The sequence below is a fragment of the Haemaphysalis longicornis genome, unplaced genomic scaffold (genome assembly GCF_048455015.1).
Source record: "Haemaphysalis longicornis isolate Haplotype H1 unplaced genomic scaffold, Haemaphysalis longicornis Haplotype H1 scaffold_14, whole genome shotgun sequence".
NCBI classification, from domain to species: domain Eukaryota; kingdom Metazoa; phylum Arthropoda; class Arachnida; order Ixodida; family Ixodidae; genus Haemaphysalis; species Haemaphysalis longicornis.
This window is the reverse complement of record NW_027526245.1, coordinates 21,013,915-21,038,370: the sequence shown is the minus strand read 5'-3', so window position 1 is coordinate 21,038,370 and position 24,456 is coordinate 21,013,915. Positions and strand designations below refer to the sequence as shown.

The 24,456-nt window shown below is 47.8% G+C and overlaps 1 protein-coding gene across 1 annotated transcript in view; it reads left to right on the top strand.

Moving 5' to 3' along the window:
- The window catches only part of LOC144164798 (neprilysin-1-like), a 508,128-nt gene that overhangs the window by 386,745 nt on the left and 96,927 nt on the right, over nt 1–24,456 (top strand). The window contains exons 15-17 of the mRNA XM_077695065.1: nt 4,045–4,157; nt 9,634–9,692; nt 22,695–22,746. Coding sequence (XP_077551191.1) covers nt 4,045–4,157; nt 9,634–9,692; nt 22,695–22,746 — 224 coding nt within the window. The remainder of the gene's footprint in view (nt 1–4,044; nt 4,158–9,633; nt 9,693–22,694; nt 22,747–24,456) is intronic.

Genomic DNA, 24,456 nt, shown 5'->3' with positions numbered 1-24,456 from the left:
GGCACGTTTCACGTTTCACCATCGACTTCATCGACAATGTCTACGCTGGAAGACAACAATTACAACAACAACCAATACGTAATCCATACGACTTGCAGGCGCGCCCCCGCGGAAATGCTCTGCATTTGATCATGCCCTCGCGAGGGGGATGTTTGATTTTTTTCTGGTTATCACGCAGTAACTGCTGGTGAGGACTCCATGCAAAAGACGCATACTCCAAAACAGGGCGAATAAATGTTTTATATACAAGTAATTTACATCTTTAGGAGCATTTTTTACGCTGTGGTCGACCATCTAATGTGCCATTCGATGATTATTTGGCTTATAGGCGCCCATAGCAACGAGAAAAAAGAACGTAACGCGAGAATTTCGTGTCACAACTCCTTTAAAGGGGACCTAACAAGGCTTCAGAAGGTTGTAATTTCAGTCCCGCAATTGCTAGAGCACCCCTTCACGACCGCCTATGCCAAATATTACGCCTCTGCGTAAAGCAGGGGCTGCACACACATGCAAAAAAGATTCATTCTTTCTTTCCTTGTTTACCTATGCTCTTGTCATCCGAGCAGGCCCTTCTTTTGGCTCTACTCACGCCCGCCCTCCCTCCCCCAGCTTTCGGGACGCTCTAGTCTCGTACCGGGACATTACCCAGCACCTCCACCTCCTCCGCAGGATATATCCTCCACGACCCATTTCCCCCCTTTTCCTTCCCACTTAGACTCTGAGCAGGCCCTGGAGAGCTCCGACCCGGAAGTGCAGTTGGCGCTAACCAACCGGGCTGCCCAAGTCGCGGAGAACATCGCATCCTCCGCCACCCCTCTCCCCTATACCCAGTTTGCAAATAATGTTTCTCCTCCTCCTCCGATCCTCGCCTCCATACTGCCGCATGATGACATGCGGCAGATAGGCCTGGCGCAGCCTCTATGACGCACTAAGCACTGAACAGTGCGGCGCCGCTGTTGGTGCTGTACTGGGGAACCGCACTCAACACTACGGCGCCCCACACGCTCTTATTTCGTTCGCTTTTCCAGCCTTTAACGGGGTGCATGATTCAAGGTGTCATCAAAGCTTGCCCGTAGCAGACGGCAGTGTGAGCAGCGCAATAGCGGAAGTACGTCACCGCCGCGGAGCGCAGCATCACGGGAGGGAAGGCTAACGCGCCGTCAACAGCGGAGAGTAAGTTGAAAGGAGGAGGATACGCGGTGCGACGACAATGCGCGGTTTTTGATTTACGATTTCTCAGCTAATACTCATCGCTTTAACAAAATTGTTGTGGAAGGAAATAGCTAATACATTGCTTTATTTGGTTACATGTACATCCATGCATCGGTGGAAGGTATTTCAGGACCCCTTTAATGACTACTGTCCAGACATTTATTATGGTCCCTAGCTCATTTCGAATACCAGAACTGTACTGTTCTTAAACTTATAAGTTGTCGCTAGGATGTGTATTTAGGAGACATCTCTGCCGAACCCCTGTGATATACGGAAACTATGTACGCGTCATTATGTATCATCTAGAACAATTAGATTGTACTATATTTTGTGTTTGTACGAACTGCAACTTTGTTCGCTAAGTGCGAACGACGCGTGCGCACGACTTTGTAAGTTTTGGGAATATTATTGCATAATATTTTGAAACTGGTTGGCTGTGTCACAAACTCGAGCGTACGACGCCTAAAAGTTCCGTATAAATTTTTCATTTTATTGTGCAGCTCCTAATTCTTGTTACAGTCGTCAGATTCATTCAGTTCGGTTCTATTCACCCCGAGAAAACACTGGAACTGTCTCGAAGGAAGCGGCGGTCACGCGATCACTCGCCAGCTCACCGGCAAGAAAATACCGAAATAAAAGCTCCGCCGCTCAGCTTTCGCGTAAGCTTCGAGTTCTTTCGAGGGGGCGAATGAGGCTTTGCCAGTGCTAAGGCGCGTCGATGATTCTAGAAGGGAGAAAGAGGGAAGTTGTGCGCTCGTCGGCGGCGGGGGCGTTGCGTGTTGTGCCCTCTCTCTCCGCGATGGCGCAGTTATAAAAAAGCCGCCCGCATCTTCCCACGGGGGGAACTCGAGTAAATGCGTCGCATCTACTCGAGTCAAGCAAAGCGTCACGTCAAGCGTAAGCCATGCAAAGACGCCCTTGACTGAATTCCGAACGCGTGCTCCGCCGCTTATATACGTTGAGGGGACTGCGTAAGCCGGTCCCAGTCGACGACGTTGGCGTACTTGTAAAGCGGCGTGGACTCTAGGTGTTTGAGCCAACCGCGGATGTTGCTTGGCCGGAGAACGGCACACCGGTTATATGCGCAGCGCGCCCGAAGGAGAGGAAACCGCGGAAGAGAGAGTACTGCACATGCGCTGGCCCAAGCGCGTCTGCCGGCCGCGGCTATGACGCAACGTGCCGCGGCTATGACGCAACACAATCCAACACAATCCACTTTAATCCAATCCAATCCAATCCAATCCAAATCCAATCCAAGCCAAGCCAAGCCAAGCCAAGCCAATCCAATCCAAGCCAATCCAATCGAATCCAATCCAATGCCCCTCGCGAGAGAGTGTTCGAATCCAATCCAATGCCCCTCGCGAGAGATGTGTTCGCTTTCGCCTCGACTCCACGCGCATGCTCAGTGAGCGTGCGGACTACGGACGCCAACGCGGGTGACATCGTGAGTTACTGAAATGCTCTGCATTTAAAAGAGACTCGCGCCGAAGCAAGTTAGCTACGTTTGGACGTCGTGATGTGACAATGGCTTCTGCCAGTTTGTGCACCACACCATCGGCGATCCGCACCCTGGAGGACGCCAATGTACTCGCGGGCCTCGAATCACCGTGATCGTCCCGGACGGCCTGGCCTACGACGAAGCCACGCTTCACAGGTAGTCCAATCGCCCCCGACAGCGGCGCATCGTCCGGCACGGTCGGTGAATGTTGTGGGACTCTGTCTCTCATATGCATCAAACTGCTCGTTATCTTTTTAGTTAACCGCTCTGCTTCGTCATATCTCTTTGTTAACAATCCTGATTGTATCATTTTGTCTAATTTTGTACTGTTTCTCGCATTTGTATTCATTTTAGTACCTCTCGTTAACGTTACATATCCTCGTGCTTGCACAGTATTTTTGCCTGTCCAAATATAAGTCTGTGTTGTATTCATTTAAGGCTCTGACTCATTCTTACCGCTCTGGTCGGCAAAAGCCGCACATCAGATGGCCACCCCCTTCGTCACCTGTGGCCTGTAGACTCGGTTGGGTTGTTTGCTCGCTTGAGTCGACTCCCCATAACTTGTGACAGCGCACCAAATTAAGGAAGCGGTAACAGCCATCCTGGTGGCTGACCCAAAACCAGGATTGTTTTGGACCTTTACGGCCCCTGGTGGCGGCAACACGCCACTTTGGCCCCTGCTTCCTGCAGATGGTACCCCAGGATTGACCCGCCCTGGGGAAAGCAGCCAGTCGCCTTTTCCTGTCCTTCTCTCCATTCTTTCGCTTTTCTGTTTTCTTTCCTAACCCTATCCTGTCGTCTCCTTCTTTTTTTGCTTCCATGCTTCCATGCTGTTGCTTTCATGCTGGTGCTTCCATGCTGTCCTGTCATCTCCTTCCTTTTTTGCTTCCTTGCTTCCAAAGACATCACTCTTGATTTCAAGCATAGGGTTATAGTGGCAAGGTACAGTTAGCGTGTGCTGAAAAAGCCATGGGAGGGAAAGCGCATGACGGGAGGGGAGGGGAGGGAAGACAAGTAATTGCGTGGCAGGGGTGGCAGAGGGCTTTCGACCACATTTGCTGCGAAGTGCACACATACGCGGCCATTTTTTTATTGAATGGTTTTTTTAATGGATCCTGCTTTCGACTATGAACGACAAATGATTTAAATGTTCCTTTCTTAAAGTAGATGGCGACAGACGTAACGTTTCGTTAGCAGCTGCCGCGCGTAAAGCTTCCGAGAAATAGCAGTAAATCTTCTTTATATACCTTCTCCTCAAGTGCCTTGGCATGAAAATTTTGATTTAAAAAGGTAGATACCTAGATGACGTAAACCGATTACTATTTCTCTCGCAGCTCCCATACCTCAACGTGACCACACCCTTTGTAAACATATGGGTGGAAGTAAAAAGGAATCGGCAGTTAATCAAATTGGACTCCCTGAGGCAAGCGTACAATGTAGACGAAATGTAAGTATTTTTCATGATTGAAAATTTCCGGGAAAATTCTGCCTTATTCACTGCATATGGTTGGGGATGAGATGCGATCAATCATAACAGCGGAGTTACCACCCGGTCACGGGGGTTTTGTAAGTTCTTGTTTTATTAGTATTTATTAAGCGAACGCATCGATCCTCTTTGTTGCAAACGCGCGTGGTGAGGAACGAAAAATGAGTGATAGAAAATGCTGAGGTTGCGCAAACCGCAGAGCACCAGCTGCGGATTGTCAGAAACGGTCGCACAGCGAGACGTGAGAGGCCGGGATCAGGAAGGGAAAAGCGCAGTTCGGCAGGAGGGTCGGAGGATGGCCCTGAGTAAAAGCGGCGCAGCGCGTGGCGCAAAAGACAAACAGCAGCGCCTGAAGAGGTAGGTCACTGGCACACGTGCGAAAGGAGTGTCCCACGAGTTTGAATGAACTGAAGAGATTTTATTGAGAGATGGGGGAGACCACATGGCGATGGCTAGCGAGTAGAAAGAGCGTAAAAGGAACTGTCCAGGTGTGGTCAAGTGCTAACATGCCTAACCACAAAGTTCAAGAGGATGTTCAATAAGATACAAAGGAGGCTTTTGGTGATGGTGAGAAGGCAGAATGAGCTCCTAAGGGGGCTGTTGGCTGTTCAAGTGGTACGTGTCGGCCGCGGCCGCAAAGTTTAATAGAGTTCTAGGGCAGGTCAACAGAAGCTCCGTTAAGGCATCATTCTAGAACGTTGCAAGCATACCCCGTAATTGGTTAGTCAGTTGTAGATGTGGCTCGTAGACAAAATATTGCGCCGTTCGTCCACGGACACAGAGAACCGAAAACATAGAATGCAGAAGCACGTTCCGATATGTAGACAGCCCAGCCGGCGGCGTTTACATCACTGCCGACTTTGTTGCTGGGGGGCGTCATGTCGAAGGAGCCAGGTGCTGCCATTGCCCAGCCTTTTGCTAAATTAACCACTGTAACAGTTAAAACGCAAGGCATGGTCGGCACGGTGCCCATGGGCCGCTCAAGAAACGTATTGTGCGCGCTTCTAACGCTGGAACAAGGCGTATGAGTTAGGCGGAGCGCAAAATTCACGTAGGAGAGTCAGGAGATGCTCATGTATTCCCAGAGGTTCACCAATGGATTTTCCATCATTCCCTAAATTTACATATTCTGCGTAATTCATTTTCTTTTCTCGTTTTCACCTTTTTCTATTGATACCTTGCCTTGCGCGATTTCGTTTGTAAATTTTAGTACAGTTTACAAATGAATTTTAAATTTATCTTTAGTTTTACAAGTTATTTATTCCCCATTATTTTCTTTAGTGTACTTTTTTCCTCTTTTTCATTGGTTTTTTCTTCTATTTTTTTTCTCCGCTACATAAGAGCAGCGTAGACTTCGTGCATATTGGTCAGAATGCGCCACACGATCACTCAAATTCCCTAATACTATATGTTTCGCATTTAAATATATGCGCGAAATCTTTGAGGAATATCTTCCAGGAGTTTTCCGTACCATGAATGGCCGTGCGAAGATGCGTACCGCGATCTTGGGTAAGATGTACAGTCGCCAGCAAAAGTTTTCGGGATGTGCAGCGCGTGGCGGAGCGGCGCAAAACTGGATTGCCGCGCCATCTGCAACCAGCAAGCGCCGGGTCGAGGCACAAGGAACTGGCGTGTTATGCGCGCTTTGCGCATGCCTGTCCTTTATTTGTTACCGGGCATCTCTGATCACTCGCTCGCCCATGACATGATTTTGATATTCGCGGCAGCCGCGGTGGCGCCGCGTGACCATCGCTGTCGTTCTGCTGTCACTGGTGCTACAAATTACGCAGCCCGCGGCCGCCGTTTGCGCGGGGCGCAACGTTGAATAAATCTTAGGCTAAGTTCAGACTATCGAGGCAAAACCCATATCGTGATCCATGGACGTAAAAAGACGGCGTGTCACGCTGTTCGGTGGATTTAGACGTGAAATGACGACATTCTTTAAAGTTAGTTAGGACAGTTGCGGACAGTCTGAACACGGCCTTATCTTTCAGGAAGCACTGCCGGTTGAATAGGAAATACTTTTATTTTATTTTTAATCTAAGCACCGATTAACTGTCAGCTGACCCACAATTGCCGTTGTAGTCGTCTCAGGGGCTAATTATCACAAAATTTATTTTGGGGTAGTCCCAACAAAACAAGAGTTACAGCCGTTTGGTGTAACTGTACCTCCTCCTTAGTCTGTCATGTATTAAATGCCGCATCGTTTACGGCTTCCCTGAAAACAAATTATGGCAAGTAAATGTGATTCGGCGTAATGATAACGGTCGTCCTCGCGGCCAATTCCAGTATGATATTTACATGAGACCTACATTACATTGAGAGCTGGATCTTTCCCCAGAAAGTTTGCTTTGCCGCAATAATAAATTTGGCGACGCGACTTTTTTCTAAGCACCACATCGAGGTACGCAGTTTCCAACAGGTATCCTTTATTAGCTCCTGTAAAATAAATTTAGTCGTGGACCATTACATCACTTGGGAGATAAGATTTATTGAATGCTGCGCGCCGCGCCAACGGCGGGCGAGGGCTGCGTATTTTGTAGCACCAGTGATAGCAGAACGACAGCGATGGTAACGCGGCGCCACCACGGCTGCCGCGAATATCGAAAGCACGTCACGGGCAAGCGAGTGATCAGAGATGCCCGGTAACAAATAAAGAACAGGCATGCGCAAAACGCGCATATCCCGCCAGTTCCTTGAGCCTCGACCCGGCGCTCGCTGGCTGCAGATGGCGCAGCAATGCAGTTTTGCGCGGCTCGGCCACGCGCCGCACATCCCGCAAACTTTTGCTGGTGACTGTACTTTCAAATGGACTACCCAAAAGTGGAAGATACCATCACTCACACGTTATTCCCGCACGCCGTTACGGACCTTTCATCCCTCCAACGTTTTCCGATTATCAGCATTAATTACCCGGTGCCGGAGCGCGATTCCCCTGTCACTTTGGGTAATCGGCGAGTAGCCATTTCTGAAGGCAAGCCGAAATCTACTCCTGGCCACGGTGAAGCAAAGTTGTAAAACCTAAAATCCTGCCACCACACGGCCTCGATACTCTACTTCATTTGACCAACCACTCTTGGGGCTCAGGCGAGATATCGGTCGGCTGGAGGATAACGATAAGCAAGCCTGTTAATGGTCCTCGTACTCCTCAGAATCATCGACCCCATTGTTTGACGTCCCGTAATATTCAAGCCCATTGAGAGTATACTTAACAATCGGCTCGTCCACCATTTGTAGAGTACAAATTGGTTTCACCCAGCCCTCACTGGTTTTCGTCCTCTTCTTGCTACCCGCGATTACCTACGGCTGCTCGAAAGAGTTGTTAACCGAACCTCGTGCAAGGCTTTCTAGAGCGATGTCCTCGCGTTGCACTTGCGCAAGGCATTCGATGGTGTCAGACAGTCAGGTATCCTTTAAGAGCTTTCCCTCGTCTTTTCTAGCCAAAAGGCAGCTTTATGCGGCATATGCTGATTCGTCTTTACCCTCAAGCATGCCAGCTTACCACCTCCTATCTCTGTAGAAGAGTTTCACAGGGTCCATTTTGGCTTCTCTCCGTTTTAATCCGGAAACGAATCGCGTGGCCCGAAATCTTGAGCAGGACACTACCGCCCGATTCGTGGTTTATGCAGGCAAAATTGTGGTATGGACCGAAGCCCGGAATATTACTGGAAGCAAAATATACAAACAGAGTTGCTAGCACCAGTCCTGAGTTTGGAACATACGCTGTCCCACTTCCAGATGCAGCTATCCCCAACCAAGACGGAACTTCTCAGCCTCGATGGTAAACGTGGCACAAGTAAGGGACGAATTATCTTCCTTCAAGTAGGGATACGCCACGGAAATTCCACTTTCCCGTCAGCAGTTATAATATCCCAAAACATGAGATAGCCTCACCTAGAAAAACTTGGCGCTCCACCTTACACCTAGTTATCTGGAAATCAAATAAATATGGAAGTGCCCCAAGCAGCCTGCACGATGCTGGCCCGTGCTTTGGCACACGGGCGCATCACCTACGTATTCCCCGGGGGAGGGAGGAAGAGAGAAAGGAGGCATTTGTGTGGGAGGGGCAGCAAACGACCATGGTGTGTCCACAACCTTTGCAGTGAACTAAACAGATATGCGGCCAAGTTTAAAGGCAGTCTCTCTTGAACTTCTTAAACATGAAAATTTTAGTCTGTCTGTCTGTCTGTCTGTCTGTCTGTCTGTCTCTCCGTTTGTCTTTCTGTCTGTCTGTCTGTCTGTCTGTCTGTCTGTCTGTCTGTCCGTTTGTCTTTCTGTTTGTCTGTCTGTTTGTCTGCTAAAACGTAACAGAATTCTTGAACTACCAGTTTATATAGGCAGAGCATTCGTGAACCACTACACGTAGACGCCCACTTTATACATGTCCACATTGTTTGAAGCGGGCGATCAATACATAACGCTATTCCCAGGGCTTTTTTAAGTAACCGGCGGCTTGATTTTTGCGATAGCTATTAAATTATGTATTGGACACAATGTTTGACCCAAAATACAAAAAGCTCTTGCACCCGAGCTTAGACCTCGAGGCGCCGTTCCACAATTACAACAGCAGCGAAAGGTTTTTCTTAGCAGGCGCGGTGGTAGTGGACCGCGGGAAAATCGAATTTACTAGACCGTACCCCCACACTGTTTATCGTGAGAGCAGCTAGACGGGAGGGGAAGAGCGTGAGAAATAGGCTGGTGAGGGAAGAAAGGCATCTCCGCGGCATGGCTGGTGGATGACAGTCCTCTTGCGACGACATTTGCCGCGAAGTGAGCGGAAACCCGGTCAATATTTTTAGTTAAAATAACACTTCTAGCATCAGTTACGTATTTATTTTTGGCTGAATTACTCCTAGTGTTTTCTTTTTCTGAAAAATCTCGATAGGCCTAGAGCATTCTACTCGATTTAGTAGTTTAGAAATGGCTTGCCTGTATCACGGCAACGTTCAGGAATTCTTTTAATTGATTACAGAGCGGCTGAATCGCAGAAGAGACAGGCAGGCAGACCGAAGTTTTCGCACATAAGCGTGAGAAATGGGCTGGTGTGGAAAGGATTTCGTTTACAACACAAGCGGCGTTCTGAAATGCCCACTTAAGGCTCACTTAAGGCTCACTTAAATGCCCACTTAAGGCTCGTACCAAGGCTCGGATTAAATTTCGAGAATATAATTTTGGGAATTGTGTACGCACGCGCGGTCATATATATTTTCGGGGAAAACAAGTGGGACAATCCGCGATAAAATTTCACGCTTTTGTCTGCCTTGCAAGCTTCAAGCAAACATAATCAGGTTCAGATATTTTTCCCTTGACCACATGCTGGCGTTTCCTACTCTGCAGGCGCTTTTTAAATATACTAATTCCAGTTATCACGAATTTTTGCTTCAAAACGACTACCTTACGTTGCCAAAAAAATTTATTAACTGTTCTCTGCATGCAGATTGGACGTTGGCCCAACGTCTGTAAACGCCTATTACGACTCTACTCTGAACAAAATGTGTGAGTATTTGCAAATTTTTATGCAATAAATGCTTATGACAGGATCCAACGATACAAATAAACGTGAGAGAAAATATACTCAAGGGGATCAGAAAGCTGAAATTAGTTGACGTATTTTAGCATTCCTTCTAAAACTTTGTCGTGAAGAAAGTAAGTCCCTCACTTCGCCTGTATACCAGGGGCGCTGTTCCAGAATTCCAGAGATTGACCGAAACTCGGGAATCAACGAGCTCTGTACCCGCCCCCCCACGTAATGGACATATTTCAAGGCGGGCTTAAAGCGCTTTAAAAATGCCGTTCATGCTATTTGCTGGTTATTGAGGTGATGTAATCGGTCTAGGGCAGCGCGCACCAAGGATGCCCGACTAGGGCGTGGCGCATCTCTCAGTGGGTTCTCTCGCTCCCCTGTTACAATGGTGGCAACTGGGGGCACGCAAATCCAATTACTTCATATTAGTGTACTTTTACTTTATTATTCTGTATTTCACTGCAAAGTCCACTTTATTTTTTATTTCATGCGTTCATATGAGCTCTTTGACTGGAATTTTTTCGTCCCAACAAGTAGTTTCTGCCGTTGGTGGCACCATGGAGGTAAGAACATTTTTCTTCCTCCATGGGTGGCACACAGTGCTATCACGTGACTATGGCCGACTGGCAAAAAAAGAAAGCGGGTGATAAAAGCGCGCCACCTTCAAAACAGCTGCTGCTAGTATTACGTTATCGAAACCCTCCGATGTTGGACACAAAATTTCTTCGGCGCGGCCTAGTCTGCTTACTTGCTTTTAAGGCGAAACCCTGGTGAGATGTATCAGCAAATTCTTTTTTTAATTTATTGTACTGGCGCCTTTTTCCTTGTTTTCGTTTCTTTTTCTTTTGCCACGAATTACTTCAAACGGCTTTTTTTCTGCTGTTGCGTGTTTGCGTCAGTTTCTTCTCTTTCATTTGTGCGTCTTATTGTGCAATATGACTGGAACACGCCACAGCCTCCCTACAATCGGGGTTCTGCGAGGGTGGTGTGCACCTGTCCTACCCCCTGTGACATCACGTTCAGGTGCACGCTGCACGCACTATCCTACAAGTGTTACTGTTCGAATCCACAGTGCTAGTAATTTTGCGAACCGGGCACGTTAGTTCCTCAAAGGTCAAAATTCCGGGCCCATCCCCCAAGTGGCCATGTGTTACGAAAGCAGGAATAGCAACAAGTAAAAAAACTTTTCAGGGTTGTTTGTTTTATTTCATTTTGCTGTTCACCGCTATTGTTCGAAGAAGCTCTCCACAGTCGTTTTTTTTTCGTAGAGTTCAATCCCTCACAACCCTCAGTTTCTTTCAGCCCTTCCCACTCCCGCTTACCCTCCCTCTGGCGTCACGTGGTTGCTTCAATTCTTAGCTCTCCTTTTTACTCGCTTTTCATGCTCTGCTTCCTACCACACGACGGTGACGCCGAACAAAACCCGTTGAAAGGTGTTAAGATCGCCTCTCACAATAGGCACGCGCCGTTCATTGTATTGTAGAGAGGATAATGAAAAGATGCAACAGGCCATCAAGCTATCGGGGTATTCGCCGTCACAGCCTCGACCATGTCGAAGAGGAAGGCAGGATTATGTCCAATCCAGACAGGTGGATATGCACCAAAGACGTGCCAGATGAACCCCACAAGGTGCATGCGCGAGAAACGAGCTGGGTTATAAGGACGTGTGCAACGCCATCCACTCCTTCATTTCGGAGACAGCTCGTCTGCAGTGTTAAAAACATCCCGATTAGGCTGACTTTTGTTATAGTTTTCCGACTCTTCTCTCTGTTGTTTTCTTTTTTTGTGTGTTTTTCTCTCTCACCCATTAACCTAGACCAAATTCTCTCTTCTGCTCCATTATTTTGCCTTGCATAATTTATTGTAACATAGCTCTTCTTGGCCAATCCCCCTAAGTGGGTATGCGTCATTTTTCGGGCCACCACCACCACCACCACCTCAACGCTCGGACATGCGTTCCTATCGGCTTCACCCCTGCGAATACACCACGTCAACCGACTATCGGTGCGTCGACTGTCTCCTTGACAGCATATGTTATACGTATAAGCTATCCTGTCAGTAACACTTTCACAAGAAATGCGCGCTACGCAACCCCGCGAGGTAGACTGTCCGCCGCGCTGATGATAATCAAAACACACGGTCATGCAACGCTTCCTATACAAAGATATTGTATGGTCGGCTATAGAAAATCCTTTATATGGTCGTCTTTAGCTCTTTGGCCCAATAATCTTTAGACGTTTCTATGGGTGTCTTTAGCTTCTTCTATAACCGGTTCTACGGCTGTCTTTAGCTATTCGTGTTGACATTCCTATTGGGGTCTTTGTCTTCTTTATAGCTAGTTATATTGTCTTTAGCTATTTGTATCGGCATTCCTATGGGTGTCATTATCTTGTTCTTTAGCCGGTTCTATGGCTGTCTTTAGCTATTCGTACCGACATTCTTATGGGTGTCTTTAGCGTCTTCTATACCCGGTTCTGTGGTTGTCTTTAGACATTCGTATCGACATTCCTATGGACGTCTTTAGCTTCTTCTATAGCCGGTTCAATGGTTGACTTTAGCTATTCGTATCGACATTCGTATGGGTGTCTTTAGCTTCTTCTATAGCCGCTTTTACGGCTGTCTTTAGCTCTTCTTTCGATATCGCTATGGCTATAGAAGAAGCTAGAGACACCCATAAGAATATCCACAGGAATGGCTAGAGACAGCCATAGAAACGTCTAAAGATAATTGGGCCAAATAGCTAACGACAACCATAAGAAGGGTTTTGAATAGCCGACCATACAATGTTTTTGCATGGGCTGCAGCCAGAAGAGAATCACCACTACTTGAAGCACACCGACAGCAGCAGCCGCTGAGAAATTATTAACACGCTGCCATGACGGCATATAGCCATGTGGATCTCTAGAACTTCTCCTGTGGCACTGAGGTTGTGTGCCTGTCTGCATTCTGTAATATATGTTTCGTGAACACTTCAGCGATATAGGGGGAGTGCAAGGTTGCGATTCCAAACACTTCGCCAGTTTTCATTCACAAAATGCTTAAACACAGGCACACAAGGAAAGGAAAACCAAGGGGTTTATTCATCCCATTCATTACATAAAGGGCTACTATCTACGCTACTTCACCGCCATGAACAGTCGTTCACATTCGCCGATCGAAACACACAGCACACGCATTCCAACACTCTGGCTCACGCTTATGTTATTCGCTCGACAGCCACACTACGCGGCACATTTTCCGCGAACGCCAACCGAGACACATGTACCTACAGGTGCTGGGTAGTCCACAGAAACTAGAGCACTCAGAAGTCGTTCATTTTACTCAGTACTCAATGCACAAAGCTGCAAGTACGGTGACTAAAACGGAAATGCACTCTTAGTAAAAACAATGAAGACGGTCGCACACAATGCAATTATAAAAAACGTTTTCCAAGCCCGTTCAATTAGCTGCTTGTAAGTTTTCTCAGTTCGCGAAAAAATAACTATCTTTGTCTCATCACCGCGGCCAAATCTTCAATTCTGTGTATGTTGCAGCGCCCATGTGGTGCAGGGTAGTTTGGAAACGTATTCTTGAGCACCAAAAAAAGTCCAGCATTTCTCGCACTATACAGCCTCTTCATGAAGCTCGTAAGATCACTCACCCTGGAGTTTTGCGTACGATGAAATTCCTGTCACGGTATCGCAGGAACCCATTTTCGAATGACTTCAAGATGATGTTGAATTAATCGCAACACTGTCACCATAAACACCAAAATTTCCGACAGCGAAAATCGGCACATTTACTTGGCGTCACACCATCTACACGAGCACATTGTAGTCGAATTGTAAATCCCCAACACCAAGCAACACGTGCCATGCCCGCGCACATGAGCAAGGAGACGAGATGTGGTTGACTGAGTACATCGTGGTATAGGCAGGTCCATCGTGCTAGCAAATAGTCTGGAGATACGTGCCCATCTTTCGACCTTTTTCTAACTTGTTTGCTGGTGATTATTTTATTTGGTAAATACAACATCGCTTAACGTTTTGCTTTCGTCATCCGAAAAAACTATGGGTCTATTCGATTCAGCCTGCACCTCTTGAACCAGTTCACAGCGGTGCAAAGCGGGTTCTGCCATCGGCGGAACCAAACCTGCACATTTTTCTTCTGCCTCTGCACCTCCACGGCAGGGAGTGCAGGCAAAGCCATGAACCCGTCGTGCACCCGTCGGCACCACCGGTGAATCAAATGGCGCGGTTCAGGTGCTGCGAGCTGCACCGCTGAAACGAACGGCGAAGTGCGGCACCGCCTGAACTGGTTCACGCGGTGCAAGTGAAACAAATAGACCCTATATCTGTTCTCAGTACTCAGGGAAAATTGTCTGTCACTATCATTGCTGCCCGCACGAATACTAACACAGCGCGGAAAGCCTAAAACTCTTTTCAAGGGAAACTTTCCTTCGCACGGCCGGGCTACAGCGTCGACGCGCGCTGCACCCTCCCCGGCCGTGTCATTCGGTACCCATCGCCACAACCAGTGTGCCAAACAAACAACCGAAAATAAAACAGAAAGCAGAGGTGTCCCCTCCACGACCGGCTAGCCGGTCGTGGTCCCTTTTATTTTTTCATCACTTCCCAGAATATCCTTTCCGTACGTCCTTCAGTCCCGCGTGGGTCGCTCTTCCCCTTTCTCAGTGAATAATTTCAAAGTGGGCTCCACGGGAGGAGTGCGTGAATTTACAGCTCTGCCGACGCGCAGTTTCCAAAGTTGCAACCTGAATTTGAGCCTTAATCTGTTGCTGCCTTTATTTTTACTTTTCCCGTATTGTTGGAATAATAAGTACCTAATATTATTGAACAAAAACTTTCATATAACCGGCCGATGAACCTCATGAACGATATTCAGTCTGTGTTGTAGATTTAGCTAGGTAAATCGTGAGCTTATGAATTACGCGTCATACGTCATATTGAAACCAGAGGGATAGGATCTAATGGTTGCTCGAATTATACCTTTATAGGCTAACAGTTTTTTATTAATGGCTGGAGACTTCGAGCCTTATGTCACTATGAAATTAGCTAAGGAAGCTTTTATGGATGCAGGCCTGTAAATTCTACGCCAAACAATTTCCTAATTCCGGCTAAATGTTGCTTAATTGTCACACGTCTAAAGGTTTACAGTTATATATTGTGCTGTAGCCAGCCGCAGAAGCTTTTATGGGTGCCTCTCTTTAGCTTTAGAGCAGATTCTTTCCAATAGCTGGCAGAAGACAGCTGAATGGTTCCAAGTATGTACACTTGAGCTAGACAACAGCCTATATCCAGCCAAATGAGCTTTTATGGCTTTCTCTCTTTAGCTTTAGGACGAACTCTTCCATAGCTGGCAAAAGACAGCTGAATGGTCTCAAGTCTGTAGACTTAAAGCTAACCAATGGTCTATAGCCAGCCAAAAGAGCTTTGTCGCGGCTGGTCTATAGAACTAAAGCCATACATTTTTCTTTAGCTGGCTACAGTAACTTGAATAGCTGTGACTCTATAGACTTAACACATTAGGATGTTCTACAGTCGTCTTGTATTACATTGTGACAGCGGTGTTCCCCTTCAGGAACATGCGTGTACACATGCATTCAACCATTTTTGCTCGTCGGTATTCACTCAGGAAGATCATTCCACCATACCCATGGTTCCCGAATCCGATTACAGATATATGCAGCCAATTAATATTACTCCTGAAGGCATCGATTCACTAATTGGCAGTATTGTCTCCACTTCATCTGGTGTCGATAACATCAGTTCAAAAATATTAAAGAACACTGCGCACATCTCTAGTCAAATTCTGTTCCATATTTTCAGTAAATCATTGACATCAGGTCAGTTACCTGCCGACTGGAAAATTGTCAAGGTTGTTCCCATTTTCAAATCCAATAACAAACATGCACCCGAAAATTGTCACCCGATTTCTTTGACGTGCATATGCTGTAAATTACTGGAGCACATTATTGCATCTAACGTGTAGAACCACCTCGAATCCAACAACTTTTTTTTCGTCCATCAGCATGGTTTCAGAAAAGGCCTGTCATGTGATACACAACTGCTTGAATTTACAACCGACCTACACTCTAACATGAATGCTAACCAACAAACAGACTGCATTTTTCTTGATTTTTCAAAAGCGCTCGACCGTGTTGCTCATTCCCGCCTCATTACAAAATTGTCAGACCTTTGCCCGGATTCTTTAACTTTATCATGGATTCGGAACTTTCCGTCTATGCGCCAACAATTTACCGTGGTCAACAACTTTTCTTCACACCTCGTTGATGTTACTTCTGGAGTTCCACAGGGCAGCGTCCTGGCCCCGTTACTGTTCCTGATCTACATAAATGACCTTGATAACAATAAAACTGCGCAAAAGGACGGGACGGAAGAAGAGGACAACAAACCAGGCGCCTGGTTTGTTGTCCTCTTCTTCCGTCCCGTCCTTTTGCGCAGTTTTATTGTTATCATGGAACACCAACTAGCCCAACAACGTGCTTTACTAAAATAAATGACCTTCCCTTTAACAACTCATCACGGATACGACTCTTTGCTGACGATTGTATTATATATCGTACGATTACTAGCCTTAACGACCACCTTTCCTTACAAAATGACTTAAACATAATCTACAATTGGTATAATACATGGCAAATGTCACTTAATTTGAGTAAATGCAAAGTAATATCTTTTAGCCGGAAACACGATATTTCAGATTTTCTTTATTCCATCAACCACAGTGCAGTTTCGCAAGCCGCTTCCTATAAATATCTTGGTGTTCATGTAACACCTAATCTCTCTTGGAGTACCCACATTTCCGCCATCTGCGCCAAGGCTTCTAAATCGCTCGGTTATCCGCGCCCAAATTTACGATGCGCACCAGCCCTTGTCCTTAAACATGCGTATCTAACCTTTATTCGTCCACAGCTAGAATTCGCGTCGGCAACCTGGTCCCCTCACCAAAACTACCTAATCGTCCAGCTGGAATCTATTCAAAACACAGCCGCCAGATTTATTACACGCAAGTACGACCGTCTTCTTAGCGTTACCCAAATCAAACAAGAGTTATCACTTCAGCCGCTAGATACCCGTCGCACTATCGCGCTATTATGCCTTTTTCATAAATACATAGTTCGCGTTAGACCTAACCCGCTTCCTCTTAACGCCCCAGTAAGTACGTCACGACGCCTTCATAATAGTCATAGTTTCACGCGCATTTTTGGCAAGACGCTTGCTTTCAATTCATTGGCATTGCCTCGAGCAATAATGCACTGGAATGATCTTCCTGACCAAATTGCATCCATACTTAGTCAAGATAGCTTTACCGAAAATCTGCACCGACATTTTTATTAGTAATTGTATAATGATGAATTGCTAGAATAATATTGTTAATGTTTATGGGTGTTTCCTCCTTGTATTTGTGTTTTTGTGATATTTTTATTCCACAAAAACCCTGTGCGTTTGTGATCATTGTCTGCTAGAAACGTGTATGACGTGTTTCATTTACGTCTGTAATCCGATTACCCAAACTCTATATTGTGTACTTGTCTTTTCTTCTTTTTCCCCACTATTTTTTTTATGTTCTTTCAAAAATGTAACCCCCCTTACTCAATGCTCCTCAATGGGCCTGTAAGGTATAATAAATAAATAAATAAATAAATAAATAAATAAATAAATAAATAAATAAATAAATAAATAAATAAATAAATAAATAAATAAATAAAGAGAATTGTATGGTTTACATTCGTCAGTGCAGCATGCATAAAAACTTCAATAGCTGGCTATAGCCTAATTTATGCCCTTTTATGGGTGACCATAGCTACCCATAGGCGGTCATAGCTCCCCAAACCTTTTTCCATAGACGCCCATAAGGCATTTTGTATGGGTTCGTTTGAAACTGCTTTGCGAACAGACGTTAACTGAAGCGCACGCTCTGGCTGCAGGCGGAAGACGTGCGGTAGAAACCTGCAGAACCCATGTCCGCCAAACTACCTAAAGGAAGGCGAGGTCAGCAAAACACGTCTCCACTGATTATATTGCACACACACCCGCTGACAGTCGACTGGTGACGGTCCATGGTGCGGTCACCAGCAGCCCGCCGCGTAAAACCGCAGCGTACACTACACTTGCTCCTCGACGGTGATGGAGCTAAAGCCACCTCTAAGTCATCGCAAACGGGGGTCTGTCGCCAAACGACTGCACAACCAATGCAAAGCACTTTTCGAGAGAAAGAAACGGGCTCGAAATTCCTATTTTGTTTAAAAAACCAGTCGGGGCAGATTATGCGTGCTACGGAGACCATAAATATAAAGCACGCCGTAACAGCGGCCACCACGGGCATCCCGAGTTCCACTCGGCCGTCCAAAACCATACCTGAGTTTCCTCCGAGTTCTAATGTCAGTCAAACACATCCAACCCCTTCGGGGCGCGGCGTAACAATCGAAGCCACACCCACCCATGGCGTCCGCTTTGTGCGGGCGTAGCGTTGTAGCCACTAAGTCGTCCTAAGATGCCCCCTAGCAGCGACAAGAACTTAGCACAAAACAAAAATGAAGTCCCCAGGCCACCGACAGTTAACGGTGTCACAGTCGCGAGGGTGTTCGGTCCGAACTGGAGTACAAACCGACAGGAGAGGCAAAAAAATTAACTCCATCTTCACGAAGGGAACGATGAGTAGATGCGGAGCATCTCGGGGTTCCGTTGTGTTTCCTTTGTGTTCGTAGAACTTCATCGGAAAAACGGAGTGAAGTGGAGTCAACCTCAGTAAACTGAAGGAGAGGAGACGAGAGGAGGAGAAATTCGCAAGCACTGAGCATTCGCGCCAACGAAGCTCAAGGTCCGCCGCTCGCTTCAGGCGTTTGCGCTCAGAGTCGCGTGCCCTTCGCTGCGCAGCTTTGTCTTCAGTGGACGTAGCGTTGCCGTTAGTTTGTGGGGTGGTGATGACGCTTGCTTGCACCAACTCACTAACTGACGGGACTGTTGCTTCCATCACACTTCATCGGAAGAACGGAGTGGAGTCAACCGCAGCAAGCGCTGAACCACAGAACAGGGAGGATTTGCTGAACTGACCGCGCTCAGCGCGCTACCCGATTTACATTCAAGGTTGAAGGAGAGGAGACGAGAGGAGGAGAGATGCGCAAGCGCCGAGCATGCGCCGCGAAAGCAGGAGCGAGAACGCGGGAGAAGCGAAAGCGAAGTGCACGCAGCCGGTGCGAGAGAAGTGGCGGGAGTATCGCGCAGCTGTGGGACAGAGGGAAGGAGGAGAGTTGCGCATGCGCAGTGTGAGTGCGGACGCCGACGCGGGACATGAAACGATTTTCCCATAGGAGGCTTCTTCATACACCGTGAAAATATAGTCGATGACTAATGACACAACTTCAATGCCTAAAACGCACTCGCCAATTCTCAAACACGCTCTTCAATTGACCGGGACGATTTCTGATAAGCGCCCGCCGTGCACACTCAAGCAAGCCGTAAACAAAAGCCATATTTGATTGTCGAGAGCAGGGCGCGTTCCATTCGCTACAGTGGACCCGATTCATTACTTCGTTTGCGCTTGCTCAGAGCTGCACTGGGACTGCCCTCAGGCCGCGTTGCAAACATAATTCAGTGGAAGAAGAGAACACCGAGAAAAACGGACCACCCCTTACCGGGCGTGGCCACCAGCCACACTGGGGATTTCAAAGTAGCAGTGGGGTTATCTAGTTCACACAGAACACAAATAAGCCGGACTGGGTGCCCCCCCCCCTTCATAATAAATAAATAAATAAAGTAAGCAGTCGTTGGTCGACTCTACGGAATGCTCCCTCGAATGGCGTTTGCTGGTTATAGTTACACGCGCCTAGCGTACGGAAAGCTCCCACGGGGCCCCGACCTCCTCCCTTTCCAGTGAAAGCAATTCATCGCCGGCGGCACGCGGCAGTTACCCTCCGCGTAGCAGGCGCGGCTGGCACCACACGTACTCCTCAAGAAAAGCGGCTGCCCTGCGACGTTTGACCGGCCAACTTCACCTTCGCCTGCCAGTAAGCCACAGACACAGCTTAACAAAAACCCCTAACAGTCGTTCAGAGTTAGGACAGTCTTCATTCTGCTCGCGAGTGTGAATGAGTGAGTGTTCTGCTTGCGACCCGCGCAAATACGCATTGCTTTCGCACCGTTAGGCCTACCTACTGACGTTCCGGGCATGGCACCGTCTCTCACGCACAACGCTCACCTCCCGTGGCGGAGAATCGCCCGTGCATTGACGCGGAAACACGCTGAGTTTATTTGACACTAGAAGGGGCACAAATCTCCCAGAATGTTGGGTACACTAAAAAACGTCAAAATCTTACCTTCAACCACCTCGCAGAGGCACAACCGCGTTGTTTTTAACGAGCCATTATCAGTGCTCACTGCATTTAGGCCTCGCGTCGGCTCGCTGGCGTATTCCGTCGGCTGGAAGGTCGGTGACACGGAGGCGACGTTGCAGTGTGTCGTACGTCTGTGTAGACTGGTTCCACAATGTTCGCAACGAGCTTCGATCGTCGGGAAGCACTTCACATCCGCTCGTGCGGCCGCAAGTTCACATCGACAACAAATTTTCGGGGACGCTGGAGCTTACACGACACACGACACCAACTGGCAGCCATTTTGTAAGGAGGCGCAGAGGAGGGAGGGGTGAAGGAAGACAGATGGAGGAGGCGTGGGAGTTTTTAATACTCCCATTAGGACAAACGCAGTATTTACAGCTAGATACTGCGTTTTGTGAAGAGGTACAACCGTGGTAAATGCGCCTATTTACGACGGCTTGTGGCCCCCGGTGTAAACTGGCAGTTTATCCACCATCATAGTACCACACGTCGGAGCAGGCCGCCTGCCGTGAGGACGTTAAAAGACGTATTCCAGTTTAAAAACTCCCATTCAGGCTAACTTGTGTTTTGTGTGTTTATGCCCGGGAACGAGCATTGCAGAGCTATGTCGAGGGTGCTGCATGCCGAAGATAGCAGGCGCCGTACTTTATCAACGTAAGCGGCCCCAATGCACCGCGCTGAGTATGCAAGGCGGGCTCCGCACGATCCCGGCGGTTTCCCTCGAGGTCACGGTATCGAATGCTCCACTGTCTCTACTTTCATAACCCAAACAGCTGGAAACTCGGGAGTAGGCGAAACTCGGGCCTTCTGGAATAGCGCCCCTGGGCTATTCTTGAAGAATTGGGCTAGTTCTTCCGATTTTCAGCAGGTTTGTCCTCTTCAGGCCTAGTCTTCTGTGACCATCGTCATAGGCTGGCCTGGTTCATTTTTATTGCGAAGAATGGTTGCAGCTTTTTATGTTTTTAAAGCAAAGCTTTACTGTTTTCGTCCAGCGGTTTCACCGCGTATGCGCAAGTTCACCATGACACAACCCTTGAAGCGCACCGCGTGATTCGCCGGGCCCGCTGTCGGCGCTGCGCACAAGGCCCCGTTTTCAGTCGTTCTGCTCAAGTAGCTGCGGCGGCGGCCGCGACGGGAAGGGCCGCTGGGGTGATGGGAAGCCGACCAACTCCGCAGCGTCCCTCGCTAGCGCGGCGAGGTCGTCCCGGGCTCCGTGACTCGTCTTGCGCCGCGTTCGCCATGAAAGAGGAACTCCGCGTTTGGCATGAATGAAAGCGATGCCCGGCCTTCTTCTGTGAGCGTTGCAGGGGACCGAACGGCGTTGAGCCATGGTCGGTAACATAGCTACATCAAAGGTTAACCAGGCGAAACCAAGACTCAACGAGACCAATCCAAGCTTGTGGTTCGCATATCCAAGCTTAGCTAAGTCGCAGCCATTTTTTCTAAATTTTTCTCCCGCACCATGCAGTCGTTCCGTATTCAAATACTTTTCAGTGGGAATGCAGCCAGGCACGCAAATCGTTTATTGTACAAATTGGTCTTACTGAAGGCATTGAAGGTTGTTTAGATTGGTGCGATTCAAATCGCGGTAAAACGACCACTTATAAAAAGGAATGACCTTCAGGGTAATGTGGTTCCCATTGAAGGAAACAGCTTAAAATGAGGCATCTGACGCCTGTTTTTGGAGTGAGGTGCACACCACTTGCAAATGGGTACTGGATGTAACGCACTCCGCGGCCTCAAATATATCTGCTACCTTTTTGTCTTCTGAGACACGTTGAGCGGCTGTGTGCGCAGATGCGGGCAGGTGGCCGCGAATGAGCTAAAAACCACAACCCCTTTTGAAATTTTCTGTCTTTGGGTTTGTAACTATGGCTCGAAAGGTCATCATCTTAGGTCTTGTCACTTAATAGTTTCCCGGATACCTACCAGTTACCCTACCATGGTAAGATAGTATTACTCACATTATAAGTTCTAGGTACTATCGACGTCAAATGAAACACGATCACGAAAATATGAATCAGAATACACAAAATTGAAAAAATACGGCTCGTTGGGGTCTAATAATGGCGCACTATTGGTATATTCGGAAAGCCACATTTCCGGACTTTGTTTTTGTAACCAAGCCACGCGTCATTCTGACTTGTATGGAAAGAAATCGCGCTTTTTGCGTGTTCTGATTCATATTTTCGTGTTCGCGTTTCATTTGACGCCGATAGCACATCCCCTATTCGATTAGCCACGGCAGCACATTCAGCAAAAGTGTATGCGAGTTTGTGTATGCTCCCATACACTGATCGGGTGTGTTTACACTTTAGGCGGCCACTATTTTCTTTGAATATGCATCGCTCCAGATCTCTCATTGACCGCCTATGTGCTGTCACATTGTCACCTCCGCCACGTAATGGTAGCGCGGTGAACGAGTGGTGAGCAGGGGAGATGCCTTGGTGCTGACGATACAGGGATGAGAGGAAAACTGAACTGCTTTACTGCAGTGAGAAAGGTACAGCGACAATACAGGCATGCATGAGCAAGACACGTGGTTGTTGTGCTTACTGTTTCCATATCCTAGGCCAAAAATTGCAAATAGCCGGCTCACAGGTTGTTTCTCTTTCAGTTCTCCCTGCGGCCCAGATCCAGAGCTTGTTCTATCAACAAGGACTCCCATGGTGAGTTTCTGGCTGCAGAGCGTAACGGTTCATTAAAGGCGTCGTGAGCAGTTTGTAAAAGCAAATGTAGTAGTATTAAAAATATACCAGGCCACACCTGCGCAAAATTCTTAGATGTACTATAACACTCTGCAGGTGGAACGTTTCGACGAGCGGAATAATTTTAGGGCTTACATTTTGGAAAAAGCGTATATAATAATTGAGCACACGGGCTAGTGAGCGTTATTAAATTTCTTCCATTGTTGCGATGATGGCGCGGTGCTTACACAGTGACTGTCGGGAGCAGAAGTCTGGTTTCCACGCCAGCAGCATCCGGAAGGCAGCGTATCGTCACTATATGAGTTTGGTCCTCCATATTTGTACACCTGCTTACTTGTAAATCTTAACTGTACACCTGCCCATGCTTACGCGTCTACAAACCGCATGGTTTCGGACTAAATGCGAAATCCTGACTTTTGCTTGCGAATGTACATAGTAATCTTTATTTCATCAAAAAGTCAAATACTACGAGGTTGTGGCTGGCACGCAGCCTGCGCGGGCTGTGTCATTGCCAGTTGTAAATATTGTAAATAGGATGTTCATTATTCTCAAACGTGGTTCGTGTATGGCCACCACGTAACACCTTCGATGGAGTGTGCGAATTGATCTCCATCCTGGCCGCAGCTTCTTACCGTACCATCACGGACACTATCGTCGAGGGCACGCAGGGCGTGAGGTGCAACCCCAGCCCCTGCCATTAAGGTGCGGCCACAGTAGGCCGACACGACGGCGACGACGACGCGACGGCGACGAGTCGCAAAACCATCGGCCAACTGCCGAGTTGCCAGACTGCGTTGTCACACTACGCCGACGGCGACAGAAACACGTCGGCCGATGGGAAGTCGCCGTAGTGTGAGTGATCGCCAACCGAAGGCGCCAACAAAACTGGTCGCCCGACCGGTCGCCCGACGCGTTGTCGGAATCGACCGAGAAGCAAAAACTGCGCTCCGACCCGCCGCGGTGGCTCAGTGGCTAAGGCGTTGCGCTGCTGAGCACGAGGTGGCGGGTTCGATTCCCGGCCGCGGTGGCCGCTTTTCTGGTGAAGGCGAAAAGCAAAAACGCCCGTGTGTACAACATTTTGGCGCACGTTAAATATCCCCAGGCGGTTGAAATTAATCCGGAACCTTCCCACTACGGCGCACCTCATAGCCTTAGTTGCGTCGGCGCGTTAAACCCTACAATCAATCAATCAACTGCGCCCCGACAACATTCGTGCCGCAATGAATGCGGCTTTATTTTGTTAGTTTCTGGAGTGTAATAAACTCAGTAAGGTACATGAAGCCCATACAACTCAACACTAGCGGTAATGCCATCCGTATTTTGGCTTCGGACACTTCGGTTGTGCCCTTCGGCGACGCCGCTACCCCGAGCTGCCAACTGCATATGCGTGTACGATCGGCTTGCCTGTAGAAAAATATGAGGTCAGTTTTGTGCACAAGAAGTGTTACGCAGAGTAATGTGAGTAATAAGGGATCGCTATCGGCTAAGGTTTTTAACGTAAAACGTAAAACCAAAGAACGGCAAGCACTATCCCTGGCAGAGCGAAATCGCAGTCGCAGCCTGGCACACATATTTTTGTGAGCGCTTTCGCGAATAAACGGAGTTGATGGCAATAAAGTATTGCGGGGGCTTCGGGGAACCTTGCTGCGCAAGCGCTATTTAAGAAATTTA